This window comes from Gekko japonicus, unplaced genomic scaffold, assembly GCF_001447785.1.
Source record: "Gekko japonicus isolate JY-2015 unplaced genomic scaffold, Gekko_japonicus_V1.1 scaffold1297, whole genome shotgun sequence".
NCBI lineage: Eukaryota > Metazoa > Chordata > Lepidosauria > Squamata > Gekkonidae > Gekko > Gekko japonicus.
This window is the reverse complement of record NW_015169815.1, coordinates 499,937-523,638: the sequence shown is the minus strand read 5'-3', so window position 1 is coordinate 523,638 and position 23,702 is coordinate 499,937. Positions and strand designations below refer to the sequence as shown.

The 23,702-nt window shown below is 46.0% G+C and overlaps 2 protein-coding genes across 2 annotated transcripts in view; one reads left to right on the top strand and one right to left on the bottom strand.

Moving 5' to 3' along the window:
* Positions 1-3,790, top strand: part of BID (BH3 interacting domain death agonist) — a 12,402-nt gene extending 8,612 nt beyond the window's left edge. Inside the window, exons 4-6 of the mRNA XM_015417173.1 lie at positions 379-518; positions 1,474-1,686; positions 3,073-3,790. Of these exons, the coding sequence (XP_015272659.1) occupies positions 379-518; positions 1,474-1,686; positions 3,073-3,078 (359 nt within the window). The 3' untranslated portion in view covers positions 3,079-3,790. The remainder of the gene's footprint in view (positions 1-378; positions 519-1,473; positions 1,687-3,072) is intronic.
* Positions 3,791-9,239: 5,449 nt separating this feature from the next.
* BCL2L13 (BCL2 like 13) overlaps positions 9,240-23,702 on the bottom strand; it is a 41,267-nt gene continuing 26,804 nt past the window's right edge. The window contains exon 5 of the mRNA XM_015417168.1: positions 9,240-11,408. Coding sequence (XP_015272654.1) covers positions 10,596-11,408 — 813 coding nt within the window. The 3' untranslated portion in view covers positions 9,240-10,595. The remainder of the gene's footprint in view (positions 11,409-23,702) is intronic.

Here is a 23,702-nt window from a genome sequence, read left to right as displayed (position 1 = left end):
TTGTGAATTTCCTGCATTGTGCAGGGGGTTGGACTAGATGACCCTGGAGGTCCCTTCCAGCTCTGTGATTCTATGGCTGGGGTCACACACACTAAATAATCCACTTTCAATCCACGTTCAATCCACTTTCCAACTGGATTTTGCCAGTTCACACAGTAAAAATCCAGTTGGAAAGTGGACTGAAAGTGGATTATTTAGCATGTGTGACTGCAGCCTATGGCAGGTATTTTCTTATGGGTAGAGGGAGAGGTGCTCCTTCATGTTTTTCCAGACAATACGAGGACTGGTGTCTTTCTCCGCCGTATGTTTAAAAGCTAAGTGTTATCCTGGTGTGAGGGAAATGATTTCATTTGTTTGACTCTCCTCTTTCCCATTCAGCTTTAGGAGACGATGAGGAAGTTTTCCGAATTATTGGAGCTCAGTTGGCTGAAATCGGGGACCGGCTGGCGCTGGAGATTGAGCCGTCATTCATGAACAGTCTTGTGCAGCAGTTTATGGCGGAGAACTTCTCTAGAGAGGTGAGGAAGGAGAGGAATATTGAGCTTGTAAACAGTGACACTTGAGGGTTTAAACTCCTAGGATAAGGAAGGTCCTGTATTCGGATGATCATCATGTGACACCCAAGAAGTCTTTTAAAGATCCCTTCCCGGTATCCCAGGGAGCACTTAGTAAATAGGGTTAGATGGGTGTCTGAGATCATACCAGAAAACTGCAGAGAGGACAGGAGAAACTCTTACTCTAGGGAACAGGTGCTTTTGAGTAGAGATCTTACCAGAATGCTAAGATACCAGTTTACCCATCTCTGTTCTATAATCACCCAGGTTCACTCCAGAGGCTTTACGTACCCTTCCTTGGTTAACTAGCCCAAAGGACAAAAGGTATTGATATAAGGCAAGATAATAGTATGGAATCCCCCTCCAAATCAAAACATGAGGCTTACTTAACCAAGGTTTAGTAACAAGCACAAGGCTGTAGTCAGAATTTTTTTTTTTACTTTATAAACTTGCCCCTAACTGATAGTCAAGCATACTTGACTACAGAGGGATCTACAGCAAAAGGCCATTGTCTCCAAATCAGAAATCCAGGGATTCTCTCTTATACAGAGAGGTCCAGCATGGAATTCAGCTTTCTCCATGTCCCTTGTTGGAAACTGAGGCTTCCAGTCTCCGGCAATTGACTAGGCCTGTATGTTTAGAATCTCATTTAACCGGAGAACTGATCTGAGGGCACGCTACGCTCCTACATGAAAACAGTAGACTGCGAGAATGAAGTGAAAGTGGTAATGGGGAGGGTGGTGGTGGAAAAATTGGAAACCAGCAATGAACAGATGGGATTTCTCCCCCTTGTTACTGTGGGACTCTGGCAATGAGTGTTGAAGATCAGCTCGTTGCTCCACGGAAGAAAAATGTGCAACTAAGGAATGCTGAAAAGCCAATCTTTCAGAGAAATACGCTTTCTGTCCCCTTTTTTCAGGAAATAACCAGGCATATGACTCGGGCGGTGCAGGAACTGGTGAGAAGGATGCCAGTGGAAATGGGTCAAGACCGAGCCATGTTAGTGATAGCCATGGTGCTGGCCCGAAATGTAGCAACTACAGTTCCATCTCTTCTTCATCGGGTGTTTGTCGCAACAGTGAACTACATCAACTACAACCTCAGGGATTATGTGAACAATTTGGCACCTGAGGTAGTTAAAGAAAAAAATACAAATGTCACTTCTTCTCTTCTTCTTAATTCTCGTTCTCTCCGTGGTGCATCGTAGCCCCTGGAGTTTGGATAGCGTTATCCACTTATTTAACTGTGTGAGTCTAAGGCCATCCATGCTGTCATTTAATGCAAAAGGGGGGGGGGGAGTGGCAAGGGCTTCATTAGTCCCGTTTCATACTCTGTGGTGCCAGTTGGCAACCCACAAATGCAGCTTCTGACAAGATTCAGTGCATCTCGGTCAGAGAAGGCATCTTCAGTTCTAGCACCAATTTGATTATGTAAAAAGTGCTCATCTACCCTGAAGAAGAAGAAGGAGGAGGAGAAGAGATTGGATTTATACCCCGCCCTTCACTTGGAGTCTCAGAGCGGCTTACAAACTCCTTTCCCTTCCCCTCCCCACAACAGACACCCTGTGAGGTGGGTGGGGCTGAGAGAACTCTGACACAAACTGCTCTTTTTCAAGGACAGCTGTGCCAGAGCCTGTGACTGACCCAAGGTCACATCAGCAGGTGCAAGTGGAGGAGTGGGGGATCAAACCCGGTTCTCCCAGATTAGAGTCCGCGCACTTAACCACTACACCAAACTGGCATACATATGAAGCTGCCTTGGGGTGAAGCAGACCCCTGGTCCATCACACGCAGGACTGTCCATTCAGGCTGGCAGCAGCTCTCCAAGGCTTTTACATCACCTCCTGCCAGATGCTTTAACGAGATGCCAGGGATTGCACCTGGGACCCTCTGCATGCCAAGCAGGATGCTCTGTCACTGAGCCATGGCCCCTCCCCTCAGATGCAATGGATGAGTCTGTGTGTGTGTGTGTGTGTGTGTGTGTGCCCAAGATATGGCAGTCTTTTATTGGCCAGGGATTGTCTAGTATGAGCACGTGACCTGAGATGATCCCTCTGGTAGCCATAACTGAGCACCATTGGTGTGTATGGCACTTTGCAGAGTACCAGAGGACAGGTCTGTGCCCTGAGGACATTACAGTCTAAAATTCAGCAGAGGAGACGGGGATGAACGGGGGACGAATATGCAATAATTTCATTTACACAGGCCTGGCGTGAAGTGGCCCATGGGGGTCGCGAAGAGTCGGACTCGACTGTGCGACTGAGCAAGAAGTGCTAGGTGCAGAGAGGTGGTGGTACTGTGCCAAGTTGGTTTTAGTGTGTATGTAAAAGAAAATGGATCCTGCAAACGGAGAGTCTGCTCTGAGTGTGAGACTTCTCCTGCCTTGATAGCAAGCCCTTTGGCTCAACTCTTGTGCGGGAAATATCCAGGAAGCAACATGGGCATCTTTGGCTGCAAATTAATGTAAATAATGGTGGGGGTTGTTGTGTATAACTGACTTTTTTCTGTTTCTCTCCTAGGATTAAAGGAACATGTTCTGTCTTCCGGAGGGAAAAATCCTGTTCTAGGGTTCTTTTTAAAATATCCAAAAGCATTTTTCCCCCTCTTTCATTGAAATTGTGGTGTCAAGAATTTCCACCCCCTTCGATTAGGCATTCTACAACTTTTAGTAACAGCAGTTAGCTGCAGTATTCTAGTTGCCTTTGCTTTATTTTGCTAATTTTTTTATAAACTTGAGACCCTTGGGTGGTGCTCTGTCTTCATCTCAGGTGGGAGATTGCAAATTGAGGTAGAAGTTAATGCTTTGGAAGAATGGGTAGGCATGTTGCTTCCAGCACTTGTGAACTGGGTCAGGACATCAAGGATTGCTTGTAAAACTATAAAGCCTCTTTGCACTGTGGCTGAAACCAAACTGCATATACTTGATTCTATCATCAGCATTAGTCCTGCCAGTGTCCACTGTCAGCCTTGGCTCTTAATTTCCTCAAACACTAATGTGAATGAGGCTTTAAGCTTTTTTTTGGGGGGGGGGTGACATGCATGCTGCCATTATCCTTGGATCAGGCTCTTCTGTCAGTTCAGATGGAAGCCGGCTCAAGGCAGGAATGTCTCAAATCTCTCCCCCCTCCCCTTGTTGTCAACTTTCAGGGTTACATCATCATTTCAGGCGGTTTACTTTGTATGATCCGTGTCGGAAGTTTCTTGTTGTAACTGGTTTTTTTAAATAAAAATATGTGGTATGTGGTAAAAAGCTATAATTTAGGGAAAAGAGGTCTAGAGCCACTTTCTCTGTATTCTGCCAAAAAAACAAAAGGACAACAGGGTAAGAGATACATCCCGGGGCTATTTCCAATGCTTATGTTCATGTTAGAGATGGAAACTGAATGAGAGTTTGGATGATGAACTGTATCTGGTTTTAAAGGTGTCAACCCCCTGCACTGGCACCTATTTTTAGAAAGGTTGCTTTTTTGACATTGCATTCAGTTTGTCCGGCTGCTGTGTTTCTGAGCGTTATAAAAATGAGTCAGGCGTCCCCAACTCTTTTAGCATCTGTGCAGCACCCTTGGAATTCTGAGATGGCACGGTGGGTGCAGCCCCAAATGTCTACCGCAGAAAGTGGAGCCAGCCACAGACTGGCTGATGCCACAGCTTACCTTCAGTCACACCCTGAAGATTCTTGTGCTGTGGTGGCCGCTGCCGCCAAAGCAACATTTTTAAAAATCTGCAAAGCCAACCAAAATCTCCAGTGGCTGATCAGAAGTCTTGCTGGGCAGAAGCCTCATCTGGCCCCATTTACTTTCTAAAAATACTTAGCGGACACCAGGAAAGATGTTGGCAGGTGCCCTGCACCACATTGGGGAGCCTAAAGAATATTCCAAACTGCCTCTGCCTCAAGAATATTCCAAACACCAATCCCCCCCCCTGCATTTCACACCTGGGGATGCAAGTCCAAGGCAATCCCACATAAGTAAGCAAGATTAAGACTTATAGAGAAGAGGTAAAAACTCACTTTAATTGCATACTCCCCCCCAGGTCAACAAATGGCACACAAGAGGTTTCAGACAGTATTATTTGTAAAAATGCTGCACTTGCACGAGGAATGATCAAGAAACTGCACTCTTCCAGAATATGTTCGGACTTACTCCAGCATCCCATGTCACACGTGCATAATTCAAACCCACCAACCACTGCAAAGCGCCTGATTTTGGAAAACAGAATAATGTGACAAGGACCATCAATATGATGCTTGTGTGCGAAACCAAGGGCACAGGATTTAAAAGAGGCAGCTTTAGCCACTGGAGTTATATTTTCCTGCACTGGGATCCTAATCCGCTTATTATCCCCCATGCATTTATCAGCATTCTGTGTAACTGCTCTGCCCCACCCCCCCCCACCCCAATGTACAGCAACTTGGAACTCAAGAACCAAAGTTATCTGAAAAAGCAAGCCAGGGCTTCACTCTCCTCCAGCATCAAGTCACAGTGTTAGCAGAGAGAAAGAAACCGTGGTGGTCTGTCAAACTAGGGTGTAGCTGAACAAATGGCATCCATTACTAGAGCCCACCATGGATAAAATCTGTTTTAAGCTCTCACGTGTAGAGAGACATGCACAGACTGGAGCTCTGGCTGGCTCTGCCACCCGCTTACTAATAAGGCAGGGCTTAAACTGCTTTTGCCTTAAAAAAAAAAAACACTCGGCGCTTGAACCAGCTTTAGCAATCTGGCACGCAAGCATTCCCTTATGTAGTGCTTGGAGATCTGTACAGTAGAGGTACTGAAGGGCTATTCTGTGCCACGTGGATTGCATGTTCAGGAAACCGTTTGCTTAACAAAGAAAGAACCAGGCATGAATGCAGCGGGAAAGTCTACAACAGCACAGCCTGTCTTTCAAAGCCATAGTAATCAATGCCTGGAGCCTGTCGCAGGCAGCCAAAGCTGTGAAAAGCAGACTTGACGTCCACTGGAAAGGAAGAAGAGTGTTCAGTAGACAGCGTGTTCACCTTGGTACAGAGACAAGTTCCTTGCCACCTGTGTTCCCTCTAAGCCGAGTTAGTGTGAGCTAGCTCCCAGTTTTTTAGCCTCCGGCTCACATATTTTTGCCTTAGCTCAGGAAGGATGGCTCCAGAGCAGGCTAATTTATGCAGTAGCCAAATCGCTTGCTCACAAGTTTAATGCCAGCAGCTCCACAAGACTCCACAGCTTAGAGGGAGCACGGCTTGCCACCCCAAGTGTTTTGCCAGCTGAAGCAGTCAGGAGGAAAGAGCGCCACAGATCTGGTTTGGTTTGTTGTGATTCAGTTTAGGTGTTCAAGTGCACCGTTCAAAGCTCTCCTATTTTGGGGGCTTCTATATGACTTATGTTCTGTTGACACGACCAAAGCTATGTAATAACACACCCCCCCCCCCCCAAAAGAATATTTATTTAAAAACCCCCCCCCCCCCCCCCCAGAAAAGCTATTCAGCATATAATTCTTGCAGCCCAAACAGTAAATGCGTACTCTGGTCTGTGCCTGCACTATATGAACATTTAACCCTGAGAAGTACTTTTTCCAGAGTACAAAATCTTTTTTACAACAGACTAGCCCTTCTTTGGTGATGCTTCACAGCTTGTCCTGAGGCGGGACACTAGTTGGAAGCATCAGGGCCATTGTTTAGGAAAACAGACGTAAATTAGAGCCAACTACCACTTCGGAACAGAGAGTAAAAGAAATGCCACACCTTAAAACAAGCCTTGTTCTATGAGGAATCCCCACTACCTCCTTCGGTAGAATACTGGCTCTAGGCAGCTCTTGAAAAAAAAAAACCTCTGAAAAAAGTCAGCTACGCGAGTGGCCAAAGTTTAAAAGCAATTCAGGCCTGCATCCTTTAATGTTCCTAACACTCTCTATTGTTTTGACCAATGAAGGAGGGCTTTGCCTATTGGCAGGAAAGACTCCCTAGCTCCATATTCACTAACATGGAAAGGGGACACACACGTAACAGAGGAATATGCCCCCTGAAAGCTCGCTTTTTGCCTCCCCTAGCCTGCCATATGTTTCCTATCAAGTATGGTGGTTAGCAGAGTGATACACAGAAGCGGAAATTTATAAAGCGAAGGGGCATCAAGTACCATATTTGAAACCACAGAAGCAGCAATAAGTCCTCACCGAGAAATTAACAGAAGCCATCTGACAGCAGACCAGGGTAGGGTGGAGCCAAGATCTTTTACTAATAGCAAGCTGGAGAAATAGGTTGAATTGTAAAATTAGGCAAGATAAGCAACATCCATCTCTATTCTCTGCTGAGATACCAGAATTCTACCGGGTAAACTATAGACCTTCTCTATCTTTTTACCATCACAGTTGTCCAGTACTAATGGCAATCCCAAGTACCTAACAAGCCAAAATGTGTGCAGCTGTGAGACTTAAAAAATCATGACATAGGTACCAGGAGCCAAGAGCTTCTAGAGCAACTTGGTTTAAAACAAGCCTTACAGGAGCTATGGTTTGCTTCATTTTTCTGGACTAGTCTTCCGAAGTGCCTTTAGAACCATTACTAGCCAAGAAAGCTATGAAACAAAGTAAGCACACAAAGGAAAACCCACCGGAACCCACTGAGGCACTTTTTCTAGAAACTGAGGATAAACCAGCACTAAAACACTGTAAATTAGCAATCCTCAACTGGCTGTAGCACAGCTCCTGTCTTTCAGCACTAGATACACAAGCGGATTCCCCCCTGCACCCAAGGGCTACCTTAAAACTAATACGTGAAGTGTGCACCTGAAAATATAGGAAAGCAAAAACATGTCTGCAAATGAATAAGACATTCATCAGAGAAGAGAGGCTTCCCTATGGCTCCCTATCAAAGAAAGTCAACTGGTAGCAACCCCCACGTTCAGTTATGTAATGAGTGAGATTGCTTCAAGACCATACATACCAAGTTTGGCAGAATGGGATGCATGAAGATGTGCTGCACTAGCTTAGTTAACCAAAAGGTTTTTAAAAGGATGCTGCTCCAGCTGCTCAGCCGTTAAGAACTGCTCTTTCTGGTCAACTCTGCTCCTCTACCGGAGCTGGTGTTGAGTAAGATAATGTCAACCATGACCAAAGTCATCTAATGGGGGAGTGGGCACCACATACGACCAAAGGCCAATGGTCATCTAATGGGGGAGTGGGCACCACATGCACATGGCCACACATGGCAGAGGCCCCAGGCCACCCAGCAACTAGTATAACTAGAGCTTGCCAGCACCACCACCCCCCTCCCATGAAGCAGCAGCCACCTACAGCTGAAAGCCACTGGGTGGTCCCTGGGGGAGGGAGGCCCACCTGCCAAGTAGCGTGCTCAGTGGCAGGACTAGGCCTCGATGTGTGAAATTGCCAAAGAATGTCCCCCATAGCCAAAGCACATCCACCACATGGGGGAGCACGCCACCAGCAGGCCCCAACAGAGGATTGCCTGTACCCCTCCACGTACAAATGCTGATCCCCACGGCCATCCCTGCAGCTGCAGGCCAAGTGGAGAGGTATGAGTGCGGCTGCGATGGCTCCCAACTTATCAGTGAGGCTGCCCCTGAAGTGAAGGGGTTCTGCTTGACTGCTGCAGACAAGGTTGTCCTGCCATGCTGAAGCCACAATCAGAGTGGCTCCGCCCACTCCCCCGCCCCAAGCAGCCTCCTGTTCCCTCCCTTGAACCAGTTGCTTGCGGGCCACATAAGAGCCCTGGATGGGCCGGTTCCAGCCTCCAGGTCTTATGTTTGACACCCCTGCCCTACTGCATCACAGCTTTTGAGGGACATCAATTCCCACAGTATTAACTAAGAGAAAGCAATGAGATAGGTTTTTGAAAGGTGAGTTGGTAAAAGAACGGCCAGTTTACAACAAAGTTCTTAGGGTCTGTTTCACCTGTGTCCTTTTGAGCTGCATCCTTCAAAATTGATTACCCCCACCTATCGGAAGAAGAAGAAGAGATTGGATTTATTCCCCGCCCTTCACTCGAAGTCTCAGAGCGGTTTACAAACTCCTTTCCCTTCCCTTCCCCTCCCCACAACAGACACCCTGTGAGGTGGGTCGGGCTGACAGAGCTCTTTCAAGGACTGCTCCTGAGAGAACAGCTCTGAGAGAACCTGTGACAGACCCAAGATCACACCAGCAGCTGCACGTGGAAGAGTGGGGAATCAAACCCGGTTCTCCCAGATTAGAGTCCGCACACTTAGCCACTATGCCAAACTAAACCATGTGCTAGCAGTCTCCAGGCTGTTGTATGTGCAAGCAGGACAATTTATGAGCAAATGCCTAAAAATGAAATACAGACCCATTTGCACAATCGATTTGCCCACAAGGGCAGTTTAAATTATAAATTCTATGACCAGGAGATCCAACATGTTTGCCAAAATACTGCCTCATGAATATAACAGCAGTTTACATAAGCACTGGAGAACAAAACCGCCACTGCCACATGATGATTCGTGTCATAATTTGAGATTATTTTTTTTATTTACATGAGTAGAAAGCTGGAAACCATATCTGAATGAAGAAATTCAGGAACTCCCTGATCATCTGATCTACAGAAGGTTAACAGGAAAAGGCAGCTATGGCAGAGGTTTAAGAGAAAAAAATATTTAACTCTACACTTCAATGCTACCTACAGAAAAATCTACACCAAGGTACCCGATTGCTGTGCAGGATCATATCCAAAAACAAGGGCACCAGGAATGGAAGGAGGGAGGGGATTCCTCAGCATCATTTAATGAGAGACTAAATGGAAAGGGGTGTGTGAAAGAGGGGGGATATATCTACCACGTCACAGGCCAAGATTAAACAAGTCTGGAGGAAAAATAATATTTGGTTTTCATTCATCCACCTTTTCTGTGTACTTCTCCAAACTCTCCACATAACACTCACCCAAGAGGTCCACACGAGCTGCACGAGACTGCTGGCTTGTCATCACTCAGGAGCTAGGGAATTAACTGGAAGGTACAGCATCATGCGGTTCAGACTGGAGACCGTTTTCTTGGAAGACCTTGCATTTGCTCATGTGGCAGTGGCCAAGGTCAGTTTAAGGCTAAATTGCAACCCACCCTTGAACTTTGTGCAAATGCAGAAGAGGTGGAGCAAGTCCGTGCTTAAGTTATTCCACAAATGGTGCCAGATTAGCCCTCAGGCTAATATTAGGTTCTTTGCTTATGAATACTGGGTAGTAACATTTCCATCATCACCCTTTGCATCCATTACAAGAACTTGATCAGATCCTTTTCCCGACCAAAACAAATGCAATAAAGCCGTAGGGGTTAAAGGGGAGAGGAGTCACATCAACGGTGATCACCAGAATGACAAATACACATGGGTTCGGGGGGGGGGGGCGGTTCCTAAGAACATCTACCTTTCCCCCCAACAACACCATCCCAATTCACCTCTGGGAAACGTACTTCCTCCACCCACCATTAGAGAACGCTGCGAACTCTACTAGAGAGAGCAGCAGAGTTTTTGAAGGTTGGGGCCTTAGGAAGCATTGGGGAGGGGGGGGGAGGCAGAAAAACTAGAAAGCAAAGAGGTATTGAAGAAGCACTACCCCATTGGGGTTTAAAAGAGAACTGGGGGGCCAACAGGAGCAGCGCAGTGCGCCTGAGGAAGCTGAGGCAGAAAAGGGAGACCAGCCTCATGCTACCGACGGAGGCACCTCTCGTTCAAGAGGCGGATGGGGAACCAAAAACGCTGCAATAGCAGCTATGTAAGGAGAACCTCCAGGAGGTAGCCACCAACTCTCCCATTCCTCTGGAATTTTTAGTTCCAGTTTCCAGTGTATAAACATTTCACTTTCCTCATTTGTACACAGATACTTACATGTGTGGGGGGGTTTGTTTTCTTAAAAAAATGACACCCCCTATAGGTTTCATCAGGAAGCTCCAGTCCCAGTCCACTAAAGAACATGATTGTCCCTAGGCTTAAAACTTACAGTGTACACCTTTTGCCCCACCACCCTTTTAAGTTACATAAATCCCCCCTAAACGTCGGCATCGCAACCGTCAGTCAATGCAACTAAATGTGGATCTGAGTGCGAAGTTCGTTACTTCTTCCTCAAAGCCAGTGCCACGCCCACGGCCACCGCCAGGATGGCCACCGCAGCGGCCCCGCCGTATAGCAGAATCGATTTGCCTTCTGGCAGGAGGATGGGTTTCTCTTCTCCCGCGGGGGACTTCTCTTCCTTTTCTTCCGAATAGCCCTCCTTCCTGGCCTCCAGTTCCTCCTCTGGGGGCAGTATTCTCTCAGGTCTGGAGGCGGCCTTGTCCTCTACAGGAGACGGTTTCTTAGCAGGCTGACTCAATGCTGGAGTTTCAGGTTCTAGCTCCACTACCGCCTTTCCCGCCTGCTGCTGTTCGGCAGGCAGCTCTGCAGAGAGGCTTGCTTTCAGCGACACAATTTCGGCTTCCGCCGCCTCCTCGAGCAAGGCAGTTGGCGCATCTGTGGAAACCTGCTTTGCCGTTTCAGTCTGAAGAGCCGCTTCAGAGGGCGTTTCCTCAGCCCCCTCTGGTATCTCCTCCTTCTCCACGTGGACAATATCAGAGTTAGAGGAGTTGTTTTCACTCCTCTCTTCCCCACCTCCGTTGCTGTCCAAACTCTTCACTTCTTCAGTTTCCATGGCCACCTGTTGCCAAGACTCGGGCCCCAAAGACACGGGCAAGCTCTCGGTGTGCCAGCTCTGGCTAGCGGACAGGGAGACGGGTAGGCTCTCGGACTGCCAAGACGTGGTCACGGTGGGCGACTCGGGAGGGCTCACCTGTCCCGAGTGGTCGCTAGTTAGGATGTAGATGTCATTGCTGTCCTCGGCGATGATCCCGTGGTACTCCTCCTCTTCAGAATCCAAACTAAAGACAGTGCCCTGGAAGGAAAGGAGGAAAAAACCCAAACATAGTCACCAAAAGAGTACCAACTTAAGAACATAAGAACATAAGAGAGGCCAATGTTGGATCAGGCCAAAGGCCCATCCAGTCCAACACTCTGTATCACACAGTGGCCAAAAATACTAGGTGCCATCAGGAGGTCCACCAGTGGGGCCAGGACATTAGAAGCCTCCCACTGTTGACCCCCCCAAGCACCAAGATGACAGAGCATCACTTGCCCCAGAGTCCCTAGCTATACCTTGTGGCTAATAGCCACTGATGGACCTCTGCTCCATATGCTTATCTAATTCCCTTTTGAAGCCGTCCATGCTTGTAGCCGCCACCACTTCCTGCGGCAGTGAATTCCAAGTGTTAATCACTCTTTGGGTGAAGAAGGACTTCCTTTTATCCGTCCTAACCCGACCGCTCAGCAATTTCATGGAGTGCCCACGAGTTCTTGTATTGTGAGAAAGGGAGAAAAGTACCTCTTTCTCTACCTGCTCTTTCCCATGCATAATCTTATAAACCTCAATCATGTCACCCCTCAGTCGTCGTTTCTCCAAGCTAAAGAGCCCTAAGCGTCTTAACCTTTCCTCATAGGGAAAGTGTTCCAAACCTTTTATCATTCGAGTTGCCCTTTTCTGCACTTTTTCCAAAGCTATAATATCCTTTTTAAGGTGTGGTGACCAGAATTGCACACAGTATTCCAACTTCACACACAAATGCAATTTCACAAGACAACAGATATACAAGAATCCACAGGAAGTAAAGTTTTTAAACCAAGAGGCCTTTTCTGTCACAGTGGCAGCCTTAACTGTTTAACTACAGAGAAACAAAGATGGCTTAGAGCACTAGGAGACAAGGTGTGAAAGTAGGTGTGATTCTGTCAGTGTGTGAAAAATCTATGAAATGAAAAAACTGGAAATGAGAACCATCCGTGCCTCTAAAGTATAGGGCCTGAACTTACAAATGGCATTATGTTTACTTCAGTGCCAAGCCCCCAACTGCATCTTTCCATGCAACTCTAGATTCATTCCGGCATCTTTTTCAGATTACCCTACTTACTCAAAAGGAAGACTATCCCTTTTCCAGTGATACACTGCAGCTTCTTAATTACCAGACATAAACAACTTGTATGCAGAGGCAAGATGAAGCTCTCTCTTTTTTTAATGCCATATTGGGAAATAAAACCTTGCCTTGAACATGAGTACATACAGTAGCAGCTATTTGCATGTGCCTCAGCCTCATTAGTAAAAAAGCATATGTGCCACAAAGGACAGTCGTTTCTTTTTCCCCCCCAGCTTACCACAAATGACGTGGACACAGGGATGCCAGTTACCAGAAAACCACTGCTGACCCGATTTTGTTTTTACAAAACTAAAGATAGGACGGAACTGTTTGCTAGGGGTCTAATCGAAACAAAGGGAGATACTGCAGAGATACAGATAGCTCTGCTTGTTAACGTTTTTCTTAATCTTGTTCTGAACTTTGCGGTCTTCTTTGTTACGGTTCTGCTTTTTGCTATAAGGCAATAACACTGTAACGACTTAGTCAACTGACTATCATGTACTAGCTATAAAAGTCTCTAACCCATTTTATTGTGGAGTTTTAAGGTGAAGCGCATTTCCCCTTAAAGCTCAGCAACAAAGAGCTAGTGACTTTATTTTTTTTAAGACAGCTGTGAACCAGTATATCATAGCAAGAGATTGTTACATCATTGCACTATAGTAATCTGTCAATTTCTGATATTTTTAAAAACCTTAACAAACTCTCTCTGGCGGCAACTGAGGGCAAGGGAAAGCGTCTGCCGTTGCGAGGGCTTCCATATTAGCAAGATCAATAAGAGCTATATGCAGAAACATTGCAATGGGGAAACAGCTTTGCTAACTCAAAGTAATGTTTAGGAATAAAAGGCTGAGAGAGGCAGCTGAAGGAAAATAGATTTTTAGACGACTGAAACATGGTCGTTCATTAGAACCCGTGTGTGGAAAGATACTTGCACCCCATTTTAGCTGTGCAATGGGATTCACAGCTCAAAATCCCATGTAATACAGCAGACATTACTGAGTTCCGCAGAAATCCACCGATCCTTATGACGCAATGTTCCCTCTAAACTATGGAGCCCTGTGAGCAAAAATTCTACTTTGTGAGCTATTGGCATTAAAGTTGTGAGCAGGAGATTTGGCTGCTGCATAAATTAGTTTGCTCTGGAGCCATCCTTCCTGAGCTATGACAAAAATGTGTGAGCCGGAGGCTAAAAAACTGTGAGCTAGCTCACACTAACTCAGCTTAGAGGGAACACTGCTTATGAGCCAACTTGATGCCTGGGGAGAACTCAAGAGGTCTCAATATAATTCTAGGAAGGAATCTGCGCATTACAGTATTAAAGGCATCAAATATGTCCATTAACAGAGAAATTCAGAGTCCAAACGTTTCAGCTGACAAGATGGAGGCAAAAGAGTCTCAGCTGCATTAGTGGGTGTCCGGAAGTCAAATGGATAAAAGCAGGGAATTTCCATTCTCGTAAAGGAGTGAAATAAGAGTGCCCACTTAGGACCAATCTGTCAGTTCTTCTGCAGATGTGCCTGAGGACATTAAAAGACAACAAACAGGGCCAGATAAAAGATTTAGATGGGTTTTAGTAACCTAAGAGTTAAACTTTACTATGTCATGGAGACTGGAATGCAAACAAAGTGAGAAACTCCTCCTCGTACTCAAGTTTTTTAAAATTTCAACAGAATTCTGCTTCCAGGTGAAATGGCAAGTGCCTCCCAGGGGCCTACTTTATGACTGTATTTCCCCCTAGTTTCTCCCTCCTTCCCTACATCACGTTTCATGTCTCTTGTAGACTATAAGCCCACAGTGGAGACTCGTCTATTATACTACTGTATACTGCCAAACACCCTGACCTGGGTAGCCCAGGCCAACCCCATCTTGTCAGATCTCAGAAGCTAGGCAGGGTCGGCCCTGGCTAGTATTTGGATGGGAGACCTCCAAGGAATACCAGGGGCGTGATGTGGAGGCAGGCAATGGCAAACCACCTCTGAACATCTCTTGCCTTGAAAACCCCATGAAGGGTCGCCATAAGTCAGCTATGGCTTGACAACACTTTCGACCACCACACTGCCTAGCATGAATTCAGACTGATTGACAGCAGCAGCAATGTGCAGTTTTATATTACCTAGATGCAGGGCTTTTTTTGTAGAAAAAGCCCAGCAGGAACTCATTAGCATAATAGGCCACACCCAACAGCAGACATTAGCACATCAGGCCACACCCTTGACAACACCCTCATCAGGCCACACCCTTGACAACACAGCACATTAGCATATTAGGCCGCACCCCCATGTTACCAGAAGTGTGGTCATCCAGCCACACCCACCTTTTGCTTCTTATTCTGTTTACTTTGTTGTCAAAACCCAGAGGGGTTTTTTGTAGCAGGAACTCCTTTGCATTTTAGGACACACCCCTAATGTAGCCAATTCTAATGAGTTTCTGCTGTTGGGTGTGGCCTATTATGCTAATGAGTTCCTGCTGGGTGTGGCCAACTCAGGAGCCAGACGGAACTCCGTTCCTGTGCGTTCCTGCCCAAAAATAGCCCTGCCTAGATGGCAAACTGGAAGGTAACAGAAAATACTTAGTTTTCCCAAAACCTACACCAGAGCAAATAATATTCCTATGTACTTTCCCTCCATCACTCCTGAAAGTCTAAGAAAAATCAAGGGATGTTAGGTAATTAATTAATTATTCTATGTCTGGGTATGTAATATAGCCAGGAGACCCTAGGATTGTCTGGCAGCCAGCAGTTCTAGCTCTTTAGTATTATGCACCACTAGGTGGTGAGCTAGACTGGTTTTTAAGCCAAGAGACATATCTATCAGAGGTGGTTTGCCATTGCCTGCCTTTGCATCACGCCCCTGGTATTCCTCGGAGGTCGCCCATCCAAATACTAGCCAGGGCTGACCCGGCTCAGCTTCTGAGATCTGACAAGATCAGGCTAGCCTGGGCTATCCTGGTCAGGAAGGGATGTTAGTAGGATGTTAGTGTGAGCCAGTTTGGGGTAGGGGTGGCTAGGAGTGTCAAGAAGACTAGGATCTGGGAGATCAAGGTGCAAACACCCCCCCACTCTGCCATGGAAGCTTACTGGGTAACCTTGGACCAGACACACACACACACAGAGAGAGAGAGAGAGACAGTGAGGATAAAATGGAGGACAAGAGAACAACATCAACCACTTTGGGTAAGCATTTGAGAGAAAGCCGGATTATAAATTCAGGAAATAAATAAATGTCTGTTTCCACGGAAAGCCCTAGAAGTGAAAAAAGAATTGTGAAGATCGCGCTCTTCTCCCGTGTGTTGACTGTAAGCAACTGTCAACATAAATTCTTGTTTTCTTAACACACGCCCCAAGGAGAAAAGTCATTTTCCCTCACGTGCAAACAATCTGGCCTTGTAATTTTATTGCTTGGCAAGGCTTGAAAAGGAGCCAGGAAAAGCAACAACCGCAAGGCAAATGAAGGCAGGAACATGAATCAGGCCACTACTAAACGTCTTCATTTGCATTCAAGCCAGAGTATTCAATCAACCTCTTGACCTGCCCACCCCCCCAAATATAGGGATGGAAAGGCAGGATAAGAGAGTTAAACAAATTAAACAAGATTATAAATAGTGAGGATACACATGCTAGGGACCTGCAAGTGAAATGCTCTGCATTTGTAAAACCACCAGTTGGGTGAGATGATATTAGAGCCCCCAACCTCAAGGTGGGGCCTGGAGGTCTCCCAGAATTACAACTGATCTACAGACGGCAGAGATCAGTTCTGCCAGAGTAAATGGCAGCTTCAGAGGGAAGACTATCGCATACCATAGAGCCTAGGGAGACATGGAAGCCCTAGAGTGGCTACAGAGGGTGGATACAAGACTTCTGCTTCTCCTATGTTATGCACTGCTTCTATTATGTTATACACCACAGAGACGACAAGAAACTGACTGACTGTCACTTGTAAAGATACTGAAGGACACAGGCCAGCTGGGGATAGAAAGAAAGATGTGTTTGCTGTTGGCTGGCATCATCTTATGGGTCCTCAGAGTAGATTTTTCTCAGCCATGAAAAAAACCTGAAGAGGATTATGCAAAGTGCTTTTAGGTTGAGTGGAACGTGACTGGCTGCTATCCAGTTAAACCAGCACAAATATTTAGAATCAAAAAGTTAGTATGACATATATAACCTATGCATGAAGAAGCCTACAAGTGATATAAGGTGGGAGAAAAGGGTGTGTAGGGGTGATACGATGCGGGGATTGTGGTCAAGTGTTCCCTCTAAGCTAAGTGTGAGCTAGCTCACAGGTTTGTAGCCTCCGGCTCACACATTTTTGTCTTAACTCAGGAAGGAGGGCTCCAGAGCAAACTAATCTATGCAGTAGCCAAATTGCTCGCTCAGAACTTTAATGCCAGCAGCTCACAAAGTAGAATTTTTGCTCACAAGACTCCCCAGCTTAGAGGGAGCATTGATTGTGGTAAACATGACCTCACAGGAAGGGGAGGAGCTATCGTTTAAACGGGACATGACATCACATCCCCATTGAGCGCCTTCCCTCCCACAAATCTCCAGGAATTTCCCAAGCTAGAGTTGGCAAGCCTAGATGATGTCCAGTAGTTTGCACTCTGCTAGCAATACAGAAGTGTTGGATGACAATTGTTAATTGTTTAGAACCAGTGGACAGAGCATCATACTTGAAGGAGTGTCAGAACCCACACCCAACAACGAAGTACATGCATTCAGGAACGGTAATACTTTTATTGCAGAGCTATAGATGCAGTAACATAAGCACTGTTAAGAATGGCAGCAGCCCCATGGGCATAATAGGATATATGGTATTCGTATGCACCCCCCCCCACACAGCACTGGCCAATTAGGCACCCTCCCGCGCGCGGGATAAGGCTTAGAGACCGTTAGGTAGCTGAAGCTGAGAACGAACGCTCTCCCACGGTACCTAGGGAAATCCCAGACACTACAACACCCTCCTGCACATCTGTAAAGATAAGCGTTTCGGAGCACAGCAGAGAAAGCACAGAAAGGAATGCAGTAGCAATTAACCTGAAAGGAAAGCAATAGCAATTAACTAGACGCAGACCAAAGAGGAGAGTGAGTTCAAACCTCTTCTCACCCATAAAACTCACTATAATGCCTTGAACAAGTTAGTAACACTAGGCCTAATCATACAAGGCTGCTGTGACTATAATATGGGATACCTTGATCTACACTGACAACATGTTTCATAATGCATAATATGACCTTCTGTGGCTACAGAATCATTGCTACGCAGCTTGACAAGTCTATCCACTAATTTATGACTTCCTGGAATACCAAATCTAAAACATCTAGTGGAAAAATACATAATTGATCGTTAGCATGGGACAAAATAAAGCATGATAAAATAGCCATCTATATCTTCAAAAGAATTAAACTGCAAAATGGTGATGCTCTTCCACAGCTAGCAATCTCATGCTTGCTCTTTAGGGGGTGCCACTCTCATTAAACAGCCAAAAGTGACTCAAAAGAACACCTGGCTCTTCTAATCTTTCCCAGAGATTAGGAAAAAGTCACATTACAACTTCGACATTCTTTCTCTTAAGAATTATGAAATTTAACCTTCATCTATATAGGTCAGGCTAGCATGATCTCGTCAGATCTCAGAAGCTGAGCAGGGTCAGCCCTGGTTAGAATTTGTATAGGAGACCACCCAGAAATACTAGGATTGCTACGCAGAGGCAGGCAATGGCAAACCACCTATGAACATCTCTTGCCCTGAAAACCCTACGAGGTTGCCATAAGTCGGCTGTGCCCGCTCTACTGGTAGCAGGAGCTCCTTTGCATATTAGGCCAAACACCCCTAGTGTAGCCAATCCTCCAAGAGCTTACAGTAGCCCCAGTAATAAGAGCTCTGTAAGCTCTTGGAGGATTGGCTACACTAGGGGTGTGTGGCCTAATATGCAAAGGAGCTCCTGCTACCAGTAGAGCCCTGGGAGTGACTTGATGGAGAACACACACACACACTTAGTATAAGAACTGTTCAAACAACAAGATTCTCGGGGCACCTTAAGATTGGCCAATTTATTGTGGCATAAACTTCTGTGATCCAGGGCCTGCTTTAGCAGATGCATTAAGCTGGCAGAATGTGCTACAAACAGCAGGAGGAAAGGGGGTAGCTATTACAAACAAAGGTCAGAGAAACCTAGGCCCCGGTCACACGACAAAGCTGCCATGGGAGCGACACGGATGGTGGGCGGATTATCCGGGCACGATCACACCCCAACATCTGGGAAGTGGAGCGCACCTGTGGCTTACCACCGACAATGCGTGTTAAAAAACTAGTACCTCCAAGGTAATAGTAAACGTTTGCCACGGGCTGCCTCCAGACTCCCGTGGTGTGATCGCGCTGGCGCGCAGCATTCCCCTCTGGTCCCTCGTTTACCCGCTGGCGCTGAGGGAAGGACCCATGGGGTGCCGCCAGCGTGTCTGATCGCATAATCACAGATCAAACTGCGCTGGGGCAATTAGCCACGCCTCCCCCCCACAATATCCGGCCCGTGTGACCGGGGCCCTACTTTACTAGGACAAAAATGAGTGACATTACACTGCAGAGCATAAACAAAGACATGATCCAGCCCAGCTGGCTGGTTTTCCAGGTGCCACAAGACTTATTTTGACCGCCATAGACCAATACCACTGCCTCTCTGGAACTGTTCAAGTTCCACAGAATGCACAGCCTTGCTTGCAATCCGGTCACATGCACTCATGCAACATTCATGCAAAGCTCTTAGAGCATCTGACGATAGCTGCTTTTCACATTCATCCATCTGTGCTAATGGAATGTGGCACATGTAGAAAGCTGTATCAGGGCTGGACTGCAGCCATACTGAAAGTAATTACTCGGTAAATCCCCTCCCACTCTTTCTCTGTGCTGATCAAGCTGTCTCATGGACTGAAAGGAGTACATATTATTCTCCCATGAATTGCTCCCTACCCACTGTCCTCTGTGCTGCTCCAGCCTAGTGCTCATTGAGCATACTTGCTTCAGCATCAGAATACTGTAAAAGCAGGAAGCCACATACAACAGTTGGAGACGTGAAGGCGCAGGGAGTGGGGGGTGGGTGGGAGAAAAACCTACGGCAGCACACACAATTCCCCTTCCCTGGAGGACTCTGTCCAATGAAAACAGGCACAGCCTTGCTTGCAATCCGGTCACATGCACTCATGCAACATTCATGCAAAGCTCTTAGAGCATCTGACGATAGCTGCTTTTCACATTCATCCATCTGTGCTAATGGAATGTGGCACATGTAGAAAGCTGTATCAGGGCTGGACTGCAGCCATACTGAAAGTAATTACTCGGTAAATCCCCTCCCACTCTTTCTCTGTGCTGATCAAGCTGTCTCATGGACTGAAAGGAGTACATATTATTCTCCCATGAATTGCTCCCTACCCACTGTCCTCTGTGCTGCTCCAGCCTAGTGCTCATTGAGCATACTTGCTTCAGCATCAGAATACTGTAAAAGCAGGAAGCCACATACATCGGAGATGTGAAGGCGCAGGGAGTGGGGGATGGGTGGGAGAAAAACTGACAGCAGCACACACAATTCCCCTCCCCTGGAGGACTCTGTCCAATGAAAACAGTATAATTGTATATTGCAAAGTTATAAATGATGCATTTATGTTCTTAAAACGATAAGAAGGTCTAGGCTTAACAAAAAGGATTGCATATATTTAAATTTCCCACAATTTTCAATTCTTCCCAAAAGGGGGGGGGACCATACACTCCCCCTGCCCTTGGTGCATGCCTGCTCTCACACTAACTTGCTTACTTACTGTCTTATAGTGTGTTAAGTGCCGTCAATTTGCTTCCAACTTATGGCAACCATATGAATTAATGTCCTATTCTTAGCAGTCTTCTTCAGGTCTTAAACTGAGGGCCTGTAGCTCCCTTGATTGAGTCAATCCATCTCATGTTGGGCCTTCCTCTTTTCCTGCTTCCATTTCCTAGCATTACTGTCTTCTCCAGTGACTCTTGTCTTATTAGCCTTTCATTTGTTTTGCATCCAATAAAGCAGGCAACTGCTCCTAGGGAGTCTGTTCTACAGAAAGTTTTGAAGACAAACACCAATTTACGTTTCTGCTCTTGGACACCAGATGTCTAAACATTTTCAAACTTTGTACTGAAAGTACCTTAGGCATTACCATGAATGCTTTTCAAAAGGAATTGAAACATTATACTCCTCCATGTCTGACTGACAATTTCAATGTCTTGTCACGCCATTTGTCAAGCAGAATTTACTTACAAGTAGCACCTTGCTTATTTAATATATATGCAGAGTACATCATGCGAAATGCTGGCCTGGATGAATCACAAGCGGGAATTAAGATTGCTGGGGAAAAGATCAACAACCTCAGATATGCAGATGATACCACTCTAATGGCAGAAAGTGAAGAGGACCTTAAGAGCCTCTTGCTCAGGGTAAAAGAGGAGAGCGCAAAAGTGGGCTTGAAGCTCAACATCAAAAAAACTAAGATCATGGCATCCGGCCCCATCACTCCTTGGCAAATAGAAGGGGAAGTCGTGGAAGTAGTGACAGACTTCACATTCCTGGGATCCCAGATCACCGCAGACTGTGACTGCAGCCATGAAATTAAAAGACGCCTGCTCCTTGGGAGGAAAGCGATGGCGAACCTAAACAGCATGATAAAAAGTAGAGACATCACCCTGCCAACAAAAGTCCGCATGGTCAAAGCAATGGTATTCCCAGTAGTCATGTATGGCTGCGAGAGTTGGACTATAAGGAAGGTCGAGCGCCAAAGAATAGATTCTTTTGAACTATGGTGCTGGAGAAGACTCTTGAGAGTTCCTTGGACTGCAAGAAGATCGAATCAGTCAATCCTAAAAGAAATCAACCCTGACTGTTCCCTGGAAGGCCAGATAATAAACTGAAGCTCAAATACTTTGGCCACCAAATGAGAAGGGAGCACCCACTGGAGAAGACCCTGATGCTGGGAAAGATTGAAGGTCAAAGAAGACGGGGACGGCAAAGGATGAGATGGTTAGACAGTATCATAGATGCAACGAACATGAAGTTGAGCAAACTTCAGAGGACGGCGTAAGACTGGAAGGCCGGGCGTGATCTGGTCCATGGGGTCGCGAAGAGTCAGACTCGACTGTGCGACTGAACAAAAACAACAAAGCAGCAAGCAGAGTGCCACTTGACTCTCAGAAGTTATACATCTGCCATCCTGCAAAACTTTCTCTTAGCGAGATATATTCATTACACTCTACTTATTCCTATCAAGTAGACGAGCTTCCCTGAGAGCAGGAAAGGTAATAGCTTAACCCTACTTAAGCCAAACCTATTGCCTCGCCTTTTCTGTACTTTGTCTAAATGCCCCTCACATCCCCCTGGGTTCCTTGTGGCTTTTTCAAATCCTACAAATATGATTTTCTGTGCAGTTCTGTCAAAGAATTTGGCAACTCAGTGGTACAAGTATGTTTCAAGATGAAAATCATTCCAGGGGGATAGGCAACAATTAAGTGAACAAATGTAAAATTCTGCATATTTCAAACCAGTAAAATATATAGATTTCTTTCTAGCATCAGATGTAAATCTTAGTTACCTCTATTTCAGATCAAACTCCTGCCCAACAAGCTACAAAATCCTTTCATGGGTACCATATGATCCACAAAATGGCTTACTTTCATGCCACTGTAGATGCTAGTAAAGTTACATAATGAACCTAAATACATCCAGCTGTGAGCCCATCTGACAGAGGCCCATGTTAAAAACATCAGATGCAACCCCCCCCCCTCCCAGAGTACAGGTTAACAGCTTCCAAGTGTTCCATTAACTATGTCCTTTAAAAAAGAAAAAAGTGGAGTCATAATACAAGGTGTAGTTTGAAGAAACTGGTTCTGCAGATATAAACTAGAGAACAAGCTGCCTTAGACTGCTGCTCTATCTAGTTCAGTATTGTTTACTCTCACAGGCTCCGGGCAGATAAAGGTAATTCCAACATATGCCGCCTGGCCTATTAACTGGAGATACCAAGAAATGAACCTTGGAGCTTCTATGTACAAAGCCTGTGCTCTACTTTTGAGAAAGCAACTCTCCCCACAGCAATAAATGGGAAGGCAGTAGGTAAAAGACTCTCAGAGCGAATAACGGAATATGGGCGGGGGAAAGAGATTGTTTCCCCAGGCAGGAATCCGGAGCAGCTACAATAAGAGTGAGGCGAATCCACCATGTAGGGGACTCGGGGCCCTGACCCGGATGGCCCAGGCTAGCCTGATCTCGTCAGATATTGGAAGCTAAGCAGGGTTGGCCCTGGTTAGTATTTGGATGGGAGACCACCGAGGGAAGTCCAGGGTTGCTCTGCAAAGACAGGCAATGGAAAACCACCTCTGAAAGTCTCTTGCCTTGAAAACCCTGCGAGGCTGCCATTAGTCAGCGGTGACTTGACGGAACTTTCCATCACTACTACCAGGTGCCTTGGGAGACAAGAAGATGCCAGTGGGTAGGATAGCAAGAGACCACCAGGTGCCTTGGGAGACAAGAAGAGCTTCCCAACAGAGAAAGATGCCAGTGGGTAGGATAGCAAGAGAGATGGAAAGTTTGAATGCGGACAGAACATCCTTTGACATGGAATGAAGGAAAGGTGCAGGAGGGCGATGGAGAGAAGGGAACATCTGGACAGCTGTTACCCCTAACCTTAATAGGATTTTTATGCTTTTGTTACCTTTCCTGAGCCTCGGGCACTGAGCATGTTACGTATAAGCAGTGTTTTATATTCCTGTACTACAACAACTGCTTTCGTGTCACTCAAAGACATAACAAAAAGTTACCTTCCAAACCATAAGATCAGAAAGGTTCCAGCAGTCGAGACCAAGAATGAAAAAGCTAAACGTCAGGTGGAACAAAAATCCATTAGTCATTAACAGCCATGACTCCAAGAACTGAACACTTGCCAATTTCTGTATTTAGAAGAATGTAATAAGTCCTGGACATACTATGCGTCATTCCAGGACCATGGCCAACTATGCAAGAAGCCTTAATGCACTAAATAGTCTTTTGCCCAAATGCATTTTTTAAATTCACACCAGCCTACATAATTGTCAAGAAAGGTGCTAAGAACAATGCAAAGCAAGGACGACATCCATCTCAAGGAGATGGGAACGTGTTAGAGCGGCTTTTCCTACGAAATTCAATCATGCCTACCAAGTCGACACAAAACAAAACGAAAATTCCTA